This window comes from Protopterus annectens, chromosome 1.part1 (genome assembly GCF_019279795.1).
Source record: "Protopterus annectens isolate FY-2018-M chromosome 1.part1, PAN1.0, whole genome shotgun sequence".
Classification (NCBI taxonomy): Eukaryota; Metazoa; Chordata; order Ceratodontiformes; family Protopteridae; genus Protopterus; species Protopterus annectens.
The window spans coordinates 753,917,756-753,934,152 of NC_056726.1; the positions used below are offsets into that span (position 1 = coordinate 753,917,756).

Here is a 16,397-nt window from a genome sequence, read left to right on the forward strand (position 1 = left end):
GGGTTTGGAAGCTGGACAGTTGTTATACTCTTAGTAGGAGATAACCCATACGCAGCAGTGATCCATATGATGAACATCTTAAATTAGGTTCCCTTAAAATCTGCAAACAAGTTTTTACTCAATTATTGAGAAGGTTGCTATTAAACTCTGATGTCACATACGTGTATAACATTTTTTTCCCATTTCTAGCTATTAAAGCTATAAACTGTGTTTGAAATGCAAACTGTTAAAAGTTAAATAATGATTACATTATATAAGGCCTATTATTCACACCTGCAAATCAACTGTTTCATACTTTCCATGGGCCCAAAACACTGACTTTTCCTCTGGCTTCAATCCTTCATTTAAACTTGGTGGTGAATTCATAATTTCCTCTATTATATGGTATTTGAAGTAATTTGATGACTATGTCATGCAGTATGGTTTTAGTACCTTGCTTGGAAGCAAAGTTTTTAATCAGCTCCCAGTCTCTCAATTTGATCTTATGAGCAACTGAGCACTTTACACTTTCAACAAATAAAAACTGCTTCAAAGTATATATTTTTTTGCTATAAAGCACCATCCATTTAAGACTTGTTAACCTTACAAGTGTTCTTCTTCAGATTGTTGTGAGGTTGTTGCACAATTACCTGCACATATGACTGCCATAAGGTAGTTCTTTTCTCTGAATCCACACAGACAGCATTATGGTGGTTCTGATATAAGTTTTTCAGACTTTTTGTTGGGAAAAGTTTGACTGTGTTGACTATGATAAGGTCATAAGTATTGCTTCATCTTGTATGACCTACACATTGCAGGTTGTAGCAGAGTTGGATCCAGCACTAGTGCTTATGGCCCACTGGGGGGCTTGAAAAAGTTTACATTTCTTCTTTTAGTTTTAGTTCTCATACAGCAAAAGAGTCATGTGCATATTTTATCCAAACAGTTAAAATACATTTCAGATAGTAACCAGGAGAAAAAATGTAAAGATTTTTATGATATCAGTTTAGTCTGACTGCATAAGTAAGTGAATTAATAATGGGGCTGGTACAAGGGCAAGACTAGTTTGCTGACGGGAGTTTTCATTGAGCTTTAAAATTGTGAGTAAGATGAGATTTTGAATAAGAAGTGGACTTAACATCGAAACTGGAAAATCTTGCTAACATCTTACAAAAACAGGACAATTTTGCTATCAGGTATATTTTCAATGAGATTTTAAACTGTAGAAGGGATAAGACATTTCAGAAATCTGTTGGGATCAGACTTCCCTGTTTAACAACATATACGGAGTATAGACAGCCATTTAGACAATCATCATTAAGATTTTGAGATTTCTGAAAGAACACTTAGTTCTGTAAGCACAGTTCTCTGTAGTGTGTTTACCAGTTTAATAACTGGCTGGTGGTGGGGTATGCATCTGGGGTATACAGCATGTTGTTAGTTTTAAAGTGAGTGAAAGCTAATAGACTAGGTAGTGGGGACTAAAATGCAACACAGTGATGCACTTGATTAATGTTGTTGCTTGCAGACTTTGTAATTTTATCATAAATTACTCTGGTTTGCCTAGCTTAATTATATTTGTGCTGTCTTTTGGATCTAACTAACTTCCCTAATTTTGGTATGTGAATCCAAGCAATCCTTTTAAAGATCTGAATCACTATCTTTATAGGAGAGTCTGCTTATATTTTATTAGGGACATTATATCCAGTTTTAGAGTTTTTAATTTTTAGGTTTAATTTTACATGTAATTTGAATATGATTTTCTGCTGATATAACTTCAGGATATGCTGTTATTTTATATTCTGTACTTCTGTTTTAAATCATACAATGAATAGGAAAATATAATTTAAATATGCTAATTAAAAAAAAAATAAAATATACTGCAGTCAAGGTCCACAGTACAATTCATTTAGCTGCTTTGATTTCAGAGTACACATAAACTATTGTTGCTTCTCACACGTCAGCAAGAAAGCAGCTTCCAAAGTAGAGTGTGGAGTGGGCCCCCAACTTACTGCAAATAGTGTGATCAAGGTCTTCCCTGCTGTGGTACAGTCTCTGTCAACTTATTAGTTTTAAGTTCTCTGCTGCATCCCCTTTATCTAGTCTGCTCCAAACAAAGACAGAAAAGATAAGTGATAATTACCATAATAGTTGCAAAAAAGTATGGAAATACATAGGAAATGAATGTTGTTTATAGTAATTTATTTACTTTAATGGGATATTTGCAGTGGTCACAAGGCTTGCACCTTAAAAAAAATGGAGTTTAAAGGAGAAGAGTGATGTTTGAGATTTGCTCTTCTCCTCAAGTTTCAGTCTCTTTTTTTGCCAATTGCTGACATTTCAAAAGGGAGTCATTTGAAATGCCAAGTGATTTGCTGAGCTCAAAAATGAAGTTGATGTTGTAAAAGGTGCATTAGTCTCACTGTGCAAATCAAGAATTTCAAACATAGAGTAAGTCAGCGCTGTCTTTTCCCCTGACATTAACCATAAGTTTAATTTGGTGAAGAACACACTTCCCTCTTGGTGGCTAATAGTCTCTTCACTTAAGTTCAGAGTGTGGCCTTAATACTACATGCATCCATCTCAATTCTCCCTAGAAGTTCTTTGTTAAAGACTTCCTGTGTTCTGACATCAATTATCTTTAATATTAACTGCTGCAATACATTACTGCTAAAATCCTCAGAGCATTTTTGTTATACAGAACACTCAATAACACTCAATATAGTTCACTTATCATAATAATAACAGTAAACGGACATCCACAATGCTATGTCTGCCTATAGCCTTCTTACTTATAGTTCTAGCCTTTGCACATTATCATGTCCCCAAGAGTGCCTTTTAAAATTCCTATGACCATAGCTGCAATCCGTGGAAAACTGTAATTCTAAGTAAAATGTGGTATGTACACTAAGTCCAAGGTTGTGGTACTTGGAGTATTCTTTCTTTACCAAAATATACCAATCTCAGAGTTAATATTCATAAGCAGCAGGGGTGTAGGAGCAAAACATGCATTAATGATGTAACACAGAGTTCAAAGTCACTTTTTTTTTAAACTGAACCTCAGCTTATTTTTCAGAGATGCAGAACATGGCCTGTCAGGTCTTGTACTTGGGATAAGAATCACATGTACAGTTTCAGTAAATATATTAAGCCATGCAAATCAGTAATCCTCAATACTGACTGGAGCTCAAGAAAGCAAGCTTTCTTATATGAATTCACCTGCTTCACTGTTAGGAAGTTAAAAACAATATAGTTGCTAAAAACTTACCATAACAGTAGATGCCCTTCTCTTCACTGTTCTAGCATTCTAAACAGAGGGGTTAGTCTGCCCAGGGCAGCTTTACGCTCGGCCAGTATACAAAAGCCTACTGATCTTTTATGCACCTGTGATGATGTGAGGTAGTGCCAGATTTGCCAGCAGAAGCAGGGCAGAGGATATGTAACATATGTCAGCAAAGCTAGCTGGAGTTTTGTAAAGAATTATATGTCATTTGTATATCAAACTGATTTGTACAGGTGCTTGTGTTGCAAATGTATTTATAAAGCTGCTTGTGATAAAAATGTACCAACAATGGATCCTGCTGGACAGAAAAGAAATACACCTGTGTGTCAGACTGTACTGTAACTGTTGTAATAAATATTTTGTAACAGAGAATACTGGAAGAGAAACGGTTACTCTCAGTCCAGCTAACTTTGGAAAGTAGTCTGAAATTAAATTACCTGGTTAAGGCCACAAAAATTATATCTTACAGTTCTGATTGCAGCTGGAGACAAAATGTCTGTGAAAACCAAGACTAGAAATCCTACTGTTTTGTCGGGGTGAACTAATTGCAACCCTGGAAGAGTGAAAGTTTTGAAATTTTTTTATAGCTTCCAGATGGCTATAATACATTTTAGCAAAGCTCTATGTGTGTGTATTATGACACATATGTGCTAGATTTTGGTTCAGTTTCTAGTAAAGGGGGTAGTGTGGGAACCAGATTAAGATGACCAGTTGTATGTGATGTCATTCTGTAATCCAGCACTGAAATGATGCTTTATTATTAGATGAGACAGAAGTCTCATGGCAGTCTCTTTGTGAAACCTGTTCTAGTATAGTAAGTGAACTAGGGCACAGTAATTCTTTATATCAGTAAGGAAAATATAGTGGTATTAGTCAAGTACTGTTTTTCCTGTATCTGTGTGAACCTTTCCATCTGTGTTATTTTTAATATTTTCTGTGACTGAAACTCTGATGTTTATTGTAAATAGATATTTAGTATTTTTGTGTTCTTTTATTATTTATTACTAAATATATTTAAACTTTTCATTGTGGCTGGTCTTTTAGAGAATATTTTAACATTTGAGAGTAATTATATTTATTTGGTGACATTGTGGATGCTCCTGAAAGCCTTGCTGCATTGGTCAAATGCTACCATTTGTATTAGTATTCATTTTGCTCAGTATAATTGGGTACTGCTGTAAGAACCTTATAGTACATGGCTTTGGAGTGTTCTGGTGGTGGTGGAACTACCTTATAGTCTGGGCATAACTGGTAAGTCTGTGCCAACTTTTTCCAGGTGTGTGTGTGTGTGTGTGTGTGTGTGTGTGTGTGTGTGTGTGTGTGTGTGTATGTGTGTGAGTGTGAGTGTGTGTGTGTGTGTGTGTAAAAATCAAATCTCAAAGAGTATGTGTGTCAGCTACTTGGAGCAGGGACACAGAGAGGGTGGTGGAGGACTTGGCTTGGAACACTCGGCCGAGGACTCAGTTCTACAGCTGTATCAGTGGGGAGTCTTACTGGGGGCCTGGAGAGAGAGAGAGAGAGAAACCCAGCCTCTAGACTGTGTGTTCCCTGTGTGCTCTTAAGGGGAAATTGTGCTTGGTGCAGACAGATACATCTGAAAATACTGTGTGCAACTATTTCTGTTCCAAGTGAACATCCCTCACCAGTGTCAGCTTAAGGGTTAAAGCTCCTTTTTCACTGGCCCAGAGCAGGGGCATCACAGCATCCACCTTCCAAGCCAAAGGACTTGTGACTCTGGAACAGAAGAGAGGAAGTTGTCTGTTCAGCGGGGAGGTAGAAAGATCTAGCTGAGGAATAACTCATCAATGGGCAATGTCCAGAAACACATCTATGTGAAGCATCCATTTGTGAGCCTGTGTGCTCGACCCTCTCAAAGAGTCTGCCACTATATTTTGCTCTGAAGGAATGTAGACAGCCTGAAGAGTCACTTGATACTGGACAGCTAAATCCCAGACCTGAAGAGTGAGTCTGCAAAGAAGGTAGGACTGTGTCCCCCTTGTTTGCTAGCATACTACATCACTGTGGTATTGTCTGTAAAGACTTTCAGGGTCCCAGGATGAAACATGTATTTAAGGCCTGAAGATCTAGAAGGAGAGATCTCATCTCCTTGATGAGCTTGAGACTAGGAAGGAAGAGAACCAGGAAATTCAGTAGATGGCAGTGTTGAAGCTACAGTAATGAAGCACCACTGGAGTTTTCTCACATGGAGCCTGGTCAGAGGCATCATAGGAATGGTGTAAGCCATAAACCCGAGGTCCCTGAGAAAATCCCTGCCTGTGACTGTAAAAAAGAAATAAGAGAGAAAGCCTTGGGGGAAGATAGAGATGCAAGCATGGAAATGGTCTGGATCCTGCAACTGAGAAAAACATGATACCGAGAAGGATCCAGGAGTGATTTTTGAAAGTTTATGGTGAACCCCAGGCTATGCAGCAGGGAAACAGTAAACTGAAGGTCCTCAAGTAGAACCTCTGGGATTGAAGCCTGAATGAATGAGTTATCTAAATAAGGAAAGATCTGAACCCCCTCTCAACCTGCAAAAGGTAATGACAGGACAGAGGTATTTAGGTTTATAGGTTCATAGATTAGTAGTAGGGTAACTGCCCTTGCGAGTCATTTTTTAAAACCTAGCCAATTATCCCTTGTGAGACTCAAACCCTGTACTTTGTGTTTGCAAGGCAAACACCTTAACCATTAGGCCACCCTCCCAACCCCTATTTAGTGAATACCCTTGGGCAGTAGAGAAGATAGATGGCAAAGCAGAAACTGAAAATGCAAGGAAGAAACAGAGACATGAAAAAAAATTCTGAAAAGGGGATGAATAGAGGTGTGTACAGGTAGGCTTCCTCACTGAGATCCATTGATACAAGAAATGCCTGGGGAAGAAGTAGGGGAAACAAAGACTGAAGGGCAACATCCAAAAAAGAGGGGACCCTTTAGAAAGGTGTTCAGCTGAGAAAGATCCAGAATTGGTCTCCAGGTGTCTTCCTTCCTGGGGACCATAAACATTCTGGAATAAAATTCCCTCCCTTCCTGGGCAGAGGGCACAACTTGAATGGTGCCCTGGGCCAAAACAGCATGAATCACCTCTGGAAAGAAAGGAAACTGTTCCTGAGGAGGTTGACAGATGTTCATAAAGGGAGGAAGAGATTTCCACACTATGATATAGCCCTGGCAGATGATGGACAGAACCTAAGAGTCTTGTGTGACCTTTAACCAATTTGGAAGGGACAATGACAGGTGAAGGGACAAGGGAACTCAGCCGTTGGAAAAGGGAAGCAAAATGTCAGATGGAGCCTAGCTTGTCCAGAAAAGGAGGTTTCTGAGAAATAGGGGCCGGGTAGACTTAGCTGGAGGTACATTCCTAGAACCCTTTTTACCTTAGGGTGGAGGGAGAGGCTGTATATGAACAAAAGCAGGTTTGGAAGGATAATTCCTCTGAAACATAGGGATAGGTGAAACAAAAATATGTTTAATCTCCTGTAAGGCCTTCCCTTATCCTGGAGGGATTTTAAAATTTCAGCAGCATCACAGCCAAAAAGATTTATCAAGAGAAGCATCCAATAATTTGGCCTTAATGTCATCAGACAAAGCCTGAAGATTATATAAAAGTAATCCCTCAGAACAGAACAGAACCAAATGCAGCAGCCCTAGAAGAAGCATCAGCTGCATCATAACTACAACTAATGGAGTGGTTAAGTTTCTTGAGAGGTAGAAACCAACAAGGAAAGCGCCAAAATCTTTCTACAGAGTCAGGAAGGTTAGAAACTACCTGAGAAGCTTGAGAAAGAAGGGCTAAAACACACCTAGTCATGTCAGTCTGGTAACTGATAGCCCTAAAAGCCATGGCAGCAGCAGTATAAACCTTTCTAACCTAGTTGTTCCATGGCCCTACTGTTCTTGTCTGAAGGAAGTAGCTTAGTAGAAGGCAATGGCTTAGAGGGGTTGTCAGAAGAAAGAGACACCACAAAAGGACATTTATACAGAAATTTACAATCATCGGGCACCTTATAAAATCTTTCAGATTTCTGGAGAGCTGGATGCTGAAAAGCAAGGGCTACAGAGGCTGCTGAAAAGGTATCCAGGAGGGCAGCCAGAACTGGAGGAACAGGAAAGGGTTTGAGAGACTCCATCTGGAGGAGTTTAAATTGCCTCTTCTGAATATCAAACCTGAGAACAATCCCACTTGAAAAATTCCATCATATATGAAATCCCCAAAGGAGAGCTCTTCTAAAGGAGAATTTGGACTGGCAAGATTCTTCTTCCTCAGACTAATAATCCAAAGGAGAAAGGATATGACAAGAGTATGCCAAGGACTCTTCCCCAGAATCCGATCCTCATTAGAAAACTGTTGCTCCCTAGATCTCTTAAGAGGAGTAGAGGACCAGCGAGGGGAAAGGCAAAGAGACTCCTTGAGAAGGTTTAAAAGCCATTAAAGCACTGAACAACCCTTGAGTAAAATCCTGCCATTCATGTTGGGGATCTTTAACAGAAGGAGAAATATGTTTTTTTTTTGTTTATTCTTCTTTTCTGGAATGTTCACATGAAAAACCATACGAGGGTCAGACCCTTGATGATAGTCAACCAGCATAGTGGAAGCACTCTCAGTCCTTCAGATATAATCAGCCAATGCCCCCCCTCAATGTTTAGAGCAAACATCTGAAAAGCCTCTGAGGATATGCGAGAAGTCGGATCCATGACGGCCTCGGATGGGATCACAGCAGAAGAATCTGAAGCAACAACCTTACGATCTTCTGGGTTTCACCAACCTCAACAGAGATGTCTGGGGGGAGGCAAGACAGCAGCTGAATCAGACCTGAATTTTTTGGCCTTTTTCTTGGCCGGTGGCTGACCCTTGGGATGGGAAGACTCTACTGTAGTACCTTGTGGCAACAACTTTAGATGCTGGTTTTCTAGGTAAATAGACAATGAGGAGAGACAACTACATAGGGTCTTAGGGACAAATGACTGGCAAATGGAACACTGTGCATAGTTGTGAGAAGCACACAAACAGAACAGACACTGTTTGTGACAATCTTTATAGGGGCTCTGCCTCCCACAATGACATTTTCCCTTTCTGGATGACATGTAAACCAACAACACTAAAATAAAAGAGAAGAAATAACCCCAGTGGGGCACTTATCTGAAAATGGTTTGTAAGCAGCCCAGAAGAAGAGCATTCAGATGGGCAGCAAAGAAGTTCTGAGGTGTATGCTTCCATATGTCACCTTTATTCCCTATGCTTTGGACAAGGAGCATATGTGTGACGTATGATGCCTGTAAAGGCATTGGTATACTGGCCGGATGTTGGACTGTCCTTGGCAGGAGATCCCTTACATACGGAATACTGCAACATTGATATGGAAAGACATCCTAGTTTCTGGTGTGTTTTCTTTATGGCTTGGTTAATGTTTTGATCAAATTTTAGCTCATTATCAATGATGTCACCTACCAACATAATTAAACACCCGTTGTAAAATGGTCTTTCAAGTAATGCAGTAAAAATTAACTTCATCTCTTATAATGCAACTGTCAGACTTTTCAGAACTTTTTATCTTGTGAGCCAATTCTTCAAATATGTTTGAGAATTGTGTCTAAACTAGTGCCAGCGAGCAGCAAATCTATACATCAGTGGATCCACAAGGGTTATCTCTTAACTAAATATATAGTTGAGATTATTCTCCCTTCCCCTCCAGTTTGGCTATTTTCCCTGGGGCACTCATATTCAGAAGCACAAACAACCTATACTGGAGCATACATTACACTACAGAGTCTCTGAACTTGTTAGTTTATCCCTAATAACAGGTCAAGCATACTTCCTGCAAATCAAGAAAAACACTGAATATTTGGAATCTGTCCTGTTATAAGAATGTATGTACTTGTCATACTTAACAGGGAACTCTAACAATAGGGGGAGGAAGAATGGGATTTATAATACACTAAGAAACGTCCTTTATAACTCAAATAATTATGCTACTAACACCTGGAACCCTCCGCTGTGGTAAATATTTGTAAAGAATTCCAAGCAGTGAAACACCCATGGGGCAGGAGTTGGTGGACAGCAAGGAAGTGAAGTCTCAAAAGGCAGAATTTTAAAACACCATAGTGCCAGTGTTCAAACTCCTAACATCATGTTCCGAGCCTTAGTGTTTAGTCTTCCTCTTGTTCTTTCGGCTGCTCCCGTTAAGGGTCGCCACAGCAGATCAACTGTTTCCATTTCTTCCTGTGCTCTGCATCTTGCTCTGTCACACCAACCACCTGCATGTCCTCTCTCACCACATCCATAAACCTTATCTTAGGCCTTCCTCTTTTCCTGTTACCTGGCAGCTTCATCCTTAGCATCTTTTTCCCAATATAATCTGCATCCCTCCTCAGCACATGTCCAAACCAACGTAATCTTGCCTCTCTGGCTTTGTCTCCAAACCTTTCAACCTGGGCTGACCCTCTAATATACTTATTCCTAATCCTGTCCATCCTCGTCACACCCAGTGCAAATCTTAACATCTTCAACTCTGCCATGTCAAGCTCTGACTCCTGCCTTTTTGTCCATGCTACTGTCTCCAACCCATATAACATAGCTGGTCTCACTACCCTCTTGTAGACCTTCCCTTTCACTCTTACTGGTACTCGTCTGTCACAAATCACTCCTGACACTCTTCTCCACCCACTCCATCCTGCCTGTACTCTCTTCTTCACCTCTCTTCCACACTCACCATTACTCTGAACTGTTGATCCCAAGTAGTTAAACTCATCCACCTTCGCCACCACTACTCCCTGCATCCTCACCATTCCTCTATCCTCCCTTTCATTCTCACAAATATATTCTGTCTTAGTCCTGCTGACCTTCATTCCTCTTCTCTCTAGAGCATATCTCCACCTCTCCAAGGTCTCCTCCACTTGTTCCCTACTCTCACTACCGATCACAATGTCATCTGCAAATATCATAGTCCACGGGGACTCCTGTCTGATCTCGTCTGTCAACCTGTCCATCACCACTGCAAATAAGAAAGGGCTCAGAGCTGATCCTTGATGCAATTCCACCTCCACCTTAAACACATCCGTCACTCCCACCGCAAACCTCACCACTGTCACACTACCCTCGTACATATCCTGTACCACTCTTACATACTTCACTGACACTCCCGACTTCCTCATACAATACCACAACTCCTCTCTAGGCACCCTGTCATATGCTTTCTCTAAATCCACAAAGACACAATGCAACTCCTTCTGACCTTCTCTGTACTTCTCCATCAACACTCTCAGAGCAAACATTGCATCTGTAGTGCTCTTTCCTGGCATGAAACCATACTGCTGATCACTAATCATCACCTCCCTTCTTAACCTAGCTTCCACTACTCTTTCCCATAACTTCATGCTGTGACTGATCAGTTTAATCCCTCTGTAGTTACTACAGCTCTGCATATCACCCTTATTCTTAAAAATTGGTACCAAAACACTTTTTCTCCACTCCTCAGGCATCCTCTCACTTTCCAAGATTTCATTAAACAATCTAGTTAAAAACTCCACTGCCATTTCACCTAAACACCTCCATGCTTCCACAGGTATGTCATCTGGGCCAACAGCCTTTCTGTTCTTCATCCTCTTCATAGCTATCCTTACTTTCTCCTTGCTAATCCACTGCACTTCATGATTTACTATCCACACATCATCCAACCTTCTCTCCCTCTCATTCTCTTCATTCATCAACCCCTCAAAGTACTCTTTCCATCTGCTCAACACACACTCCTCGCTTGTGAGTACGTTTCCCTCATTATCCTTTATCACCCTTACCTGCTGCACATCTTTACTAGCTCGGTCCCTCTGTCTAGCCAATCGGTACAGGTCCTTTTCTCCCTCCTTAGTGTCCAACCTTTTATACAACTCTTCATACATTTTATCCTTAGCCTTCGCCACCTCTCTCTTTGCCATGCACCTCATCTCCTTATACTCTTGTCTACTTTCTTCATCTCTTTGACAATCCCACTTCTTCTTCGCCAACCTCTTTCTCTGTATACTCTCCTGTACTTCTTCATTCCACCACCAGGTCTCCTTGTCCTCCTTCCTCTTTCCCTATGTCATACCAAGCACCTTTCTAGCCATGTCTCTTACTAGTTCTGCTGTAGTTACCCAGCTATTCGGCAACTCTTCACTGTCACCCAGTGCCTGTCTTAACTCTTCCCTGAATATCACCTCACAATTACCCTTTTTCAATTTCCACCATTTGATCCTTGGTGCTGCCCTCACACTCATCCTCCTCTTCTTGATCACCAATGTCATCCTTCAAACCACCATCCTATGCTGCCTAACTACACTTTCCCCTGCCACCACATTACAGTCTCCAATCTCCTTCAGACTGGCCCTTCTACACAAGATGTAATCCACCTGTGTGAATTTTCCTCCACTCTTGTATGTCACCCTATGCTCCTCCCTCTTGTTAAAATATGTATTCATCACAGCCATGTCCATCCTTTTCGCAAAATCCACTACCATCTGACCTTTTGCATTCCTTTGCTTAACACCATACCTACCCATCACTTCCTCATCCACTCTGTTCCCTTCGCCAACATGCCCATTGAAATCTGCTCCAATCACCAGTCTCTCACCCTTGGGTACAGTCATCACCACTTCATCCAACTCACTCCAAAATTTTTCTTTCTCATCCATCGCACACCCAACTTGTGGAGCATATGCACTAACAACATTCATCATTACACCATCAATTTCCAGCTTCATAAACATCACTCTATCCGACACTCTTTTCACCTCCAAAATACTCTTAGCATACTGTTCCTTCAGGACAGTGCCTACGCCATTTCTCCTCCCATCCACACCATGATAAAACAATTTGAAACTGCCTCCGATACACCTAGCCTTGCTCCTCTTCCATCTGGTCTCTTGCACACACAATATACCAACCTTCCTTCAGTCCATCATATCAGCTAGCTCTCTCCCTATACCAGTCATACTGCCAACATTCAAAGTTCCGACCCTCACTATCACAGTCCTAGCCTTTACCTGCCTTCGGGCATGCCTTCCCCTTCTTCTCCTCCTTTGGCCAACAGTAGCCCAATTTCCGCCAGCACCCTGTTGGCCAACAGTACTGGTGGCGGTCGTTGTTAACCCGGGCTTCAACCAATCCGGTATGTATTTCTGTACTGTTGTCTGCATGTATGATTTGGCTCATAGGTTCATAGGTTAGTACTAAGCTAACTACCCTTGCGAGCCATTTTAAGCCTAGCCAATTATCCCTTGTGAGACTCAAACTCTGCACCTTGTTCTTGCAAGGCAAACACCTTAACCATTAGGCCACCCTCCCAACCCATAAAATTTTATGCCGGATGCCCTTCCTGACGCAACCCTCCCCATTTATCTAGGCTTGGGACTGGCACAAAGAAATGCACTGGCTTGTGAAGATCTAAATCAAAGAATAAATGGCCATGTCAAAATGTCCACAATGGACGCATCTGAAAAGCATGCACTGGAATCAGCTGAACTCCTGCTACACTTGTCTTTGGCAGCAATATTTCAACTGGTTAGGCTACTCTGGAAGCAAGAGATTATGCAGTTGACAATCCAGCTGGAAAGGCTTTACTTAGCAAATGTTAGCTTTTCTCTTCATCAAGTAAAGAAGACTAATAGCTGTTCTTTCTTCCTAAACTCTTTTTTAGGTAAATTTTAGCAGGTGTTGCATGTCCACAATGGACGCATCTGAAAAGTATGCACTGGAATCAGCTGAACTCCTGCTACACTTGTCTTTGGCAGCAATATTTCAACTGGTTAGGCTACTCTGGAAGCAAGAGATTATGCAGTTGACAATCCAGCTGGAAAGGCTTTATTTAGCAAATGTTAGCTTTTCTCTTCATCAAGTAAAGAAGACTAATAGCTGTTCTTTCTTCCTAAACTCTTTTTTAGGTAAATTTTAGCAGGTGTTGCATGCCCAATGTGGCAAAGATTTTTTTTCCCTAGTTTCTCCTCCTGGGGGGAAAACAAGGACATGAATTAATTGTTTAATGGTAATTCTGAAAAACTTTTAGGAGGAAGTGTGATTTTTGTCCCGAGGACACACAGTCCTCATAAGAGACCAGATATAGTTCCCTAAAGGTAAGGTCCTGAAGCTCCAATAGCTTGAGGACAGAGAGGAACTGCAAAGCCACTGTTTCAGTGGATTCCATGGCTGAGTTTGTTAATCACAAACTTCATGCTCCAAAGAGGTGAAAAGTTCTTTAGAAAGTGAGTTGATGCCAAGCCACTTCAACTCACTCAAGCCTAAAACACCTTTTTTGTATACTTTCAGTTCACGCCCATACCATCTTATGGTGTCTATAACTTTTTTGGGCCTGGGTTCTTTAACTAAGTGACTTACCAACTAGTTTTAGAAACGGCAAGGAGATGTTAACAGCATGACACTAAGACTGTTAGTCGAGCATGTCCTGCAGTGGAGAAATGAATCCTGGTTTGTCATTTATTATTCTTATTTTCATATTTATGTTCATACTTTCATAACTGAGAGACCTTCATTTTACTGAGGTGTATGGTGTGAAACAATTCATTGAAAATGCTGGTTTATATCACACTATACTGGAAATATTGCTAGCTGTTTGCTAGTAATTATAAAAATAAGCAACATTTTCATATGTACTTAATACTTCAAAAAATAAGTGGCTTACAAACTGTTGCATGACATTAGGTGAAATTTTAGATGTTGCCGAAAAATTTGCCTAATATTTGCACTGTAAGTTGCACATCTTGAGAGATATCCAGTATTATTTGTATTGCTAATTATACAATTAAACATAGTTTTCACATTTCTGTAAATATTTCCACAAACATACACTTATAGAGGAAATCCTTGTGATCATGTGAAAGCTTGTGTATGATTAACAAGTGTTCTAACAATAGATGTCAAGTTTGTATAGTTTTAAATATATTAAAATATGTTTGTGAAAGTTCAGAAAAAATATAATTTGGGATTTCTGTGTATTATAATATATTACAGTATTTATGGAAAAAAAACTATGAATGCACTGACTATTGTCACTGCAAAGAATTCTTACAGATAACATTGATATGTTTACAGTTTTAATAGCTTTTAGTGTTCACAAAATATTTACATCTAGTTAAGTTTTGCGTTTAAGTTTATTTTTCAGCCAATTTTGGATTGCAGTTCTACCCTCCACAAGGTCATGTTGGGCAAAAACAATAGACTCAAATACCCTGGCCATAGAATAACTGCAACCCACATCACACAGGTAGAGGTAAGGCAGGACAACTGAATGGGAATAAATGGGGATACCAAAGGATACCTCTTTTTCTTCTCAAAATAATACATTCATGCATGCAGAACATATTCAGTCACCCCTGAAAATGCACCTGGGATATTCAGTGGGATGAGAGGGTCTACAGCAGAAGCTGGGCCCTGATGTACTGGTCTGAAATCCAACCATGGGGAACTTCCTTGGCTACAACTAGGAAGGTCTTCTGTACAGCCAGGGATCTGAAAGTCTAAACCCACATGTTTTTATACCCAACAAGAGGTGAAAAAGACGAGCCTTTTTTCCTCATTATTTTGAACCAGCATGAGGAATCAAAGATAATTCCAGGATGGTGTACAGGTCTACAGGAATTTCCCAGCTATGACAGGAAGAGTAAGTCAACAAATATCTCTCCTCACCCTCATCCTGTTTGATGAAGAAGAACAGGGAGAAATCTCATTCTCTCAAGTGGCAAACTCTGAACCTGTTGTACACTCTCTCTGAAACATGTTGCACTCCATTCATAAAAACCCTGACTGGGCAAGACATCTGTATCATCAGTTACAGAAGAGACTTTAAGATCCAGAATCTGACAGGAAATCCACTTTCTCAAGATGTGAATTCCAGAAAGAGTGACACCATCATGTGTGACCCACTGCCAGATAAGAATCACTTTTCTGAAAGGGAGGTACAAGAGTATTCACTTGGCATATTCATGTGCAACACGGTGGATTTGTTATTGTACCTAATTAAGACAGGCTAAAAACAGCATTCATAACATCTAGGTTTCTACTCTGTAATGGCAGTCAAAGTTTGGCCAGATTTTTAGCAGCTGAAGGCCTAAACGAGAACAACATCAGTCTTGTGCTGCAGGTCCTCTGCATCATTTTGTGCATGCTCCATGTAAAAACACCATTTCTTGCATCATCTTCATTTCTTCTCATCACATCAAAAGTTATTGTTACAAGACTCTGGTGTAGGAAGTCTCCTTTAACATATGCAGGAGTACTGCAACAAGAGTCCTTTCTAAATACAAGAAAAAACCTTATGGAAACCAGAAGAATGTTTTGAGCTTAAACTAGTGATCCTTTATCATACTGCTGAGAAAACAAGCACCATGCTGTGGAAAAGTGCTTGGAATGGCATTTCCAGTTCTGTTATCTTGTAAAGGAAAGTGCACCTCCTTATATAACAAGACAAGTAATAAGAACTAGTGGAAATGCAGCATGTCTGTTCTCATTGATGCTCTTTAGACTCACCATCTTCTACACAAAGAGATCTCCCGAGACTCATAAATACAAACATCTGCCATGTAAGACATCATTGGCAAACAAGATTTAAAGCCCAAAGCACCAGTCCTTCACTTGGAAGTTATTACATTCCTTCTTGGCTAAACCAAATTTGGAAACAGTAACATTTTATGAACTGGTAAGCCATAAATGAGCTTGAAAAACAGAAAAGTATTGGTACCAGGCAATTCTAAACTGAACCAAGAACCCAAAGAAAATTAACCAATCTATTTGGCATCTGGTAATACAGTTAGAAAAAGTTAATCAGATCACTCCTGGAGTATATAACTTTACTAAACAGTTCATCACTTTCAGAAGTGGAAGTACACTGCAGTCTTAAAGACATAACATGCATACAGCATTGGAAAAAAAACATACTCAATAAATGTTTTAATCTAAAAGTATGACTATGTATACGCAGATAAATACAAACACAATGTAAGTTATGGCTTACCTTGTGCAACATCATCAAAAGTGTTCTGATTAACCATTCTTTCTACTATTTTAGCTGGTTTTGTAACTTTTGTGATATCATCACTCTGCAATAAAGTAACATAAGACAGTGATTTGTAATGAACTCAACCTCTAAAATAT

General features: G+C 40.1%; 1 protein-coding gene across 1 annotated transcript in view; it reads right to left on the bottom strand.

The window, feature by feature from the left end:
- Positions 1 to 16,397, bottom strand: part of DNAI1 (dynein axonemal intermediate chain 1) — a 2,249,827-nt gene that overhangs the window by 869,973 nt on the left and 1,363,457 nt on the right. Inside the window, exon 10 of the mRNA XM_044077834.1 lies at positions 16,258 to 16,342. Coding sequence (XP_043933769.1) covers positions 16,258 to 16,342 — 85 coding nt within the window. The remainder of the gene's footprint in view (positions 1 to 16,257; positions 16,343 to 16,397) is intronic.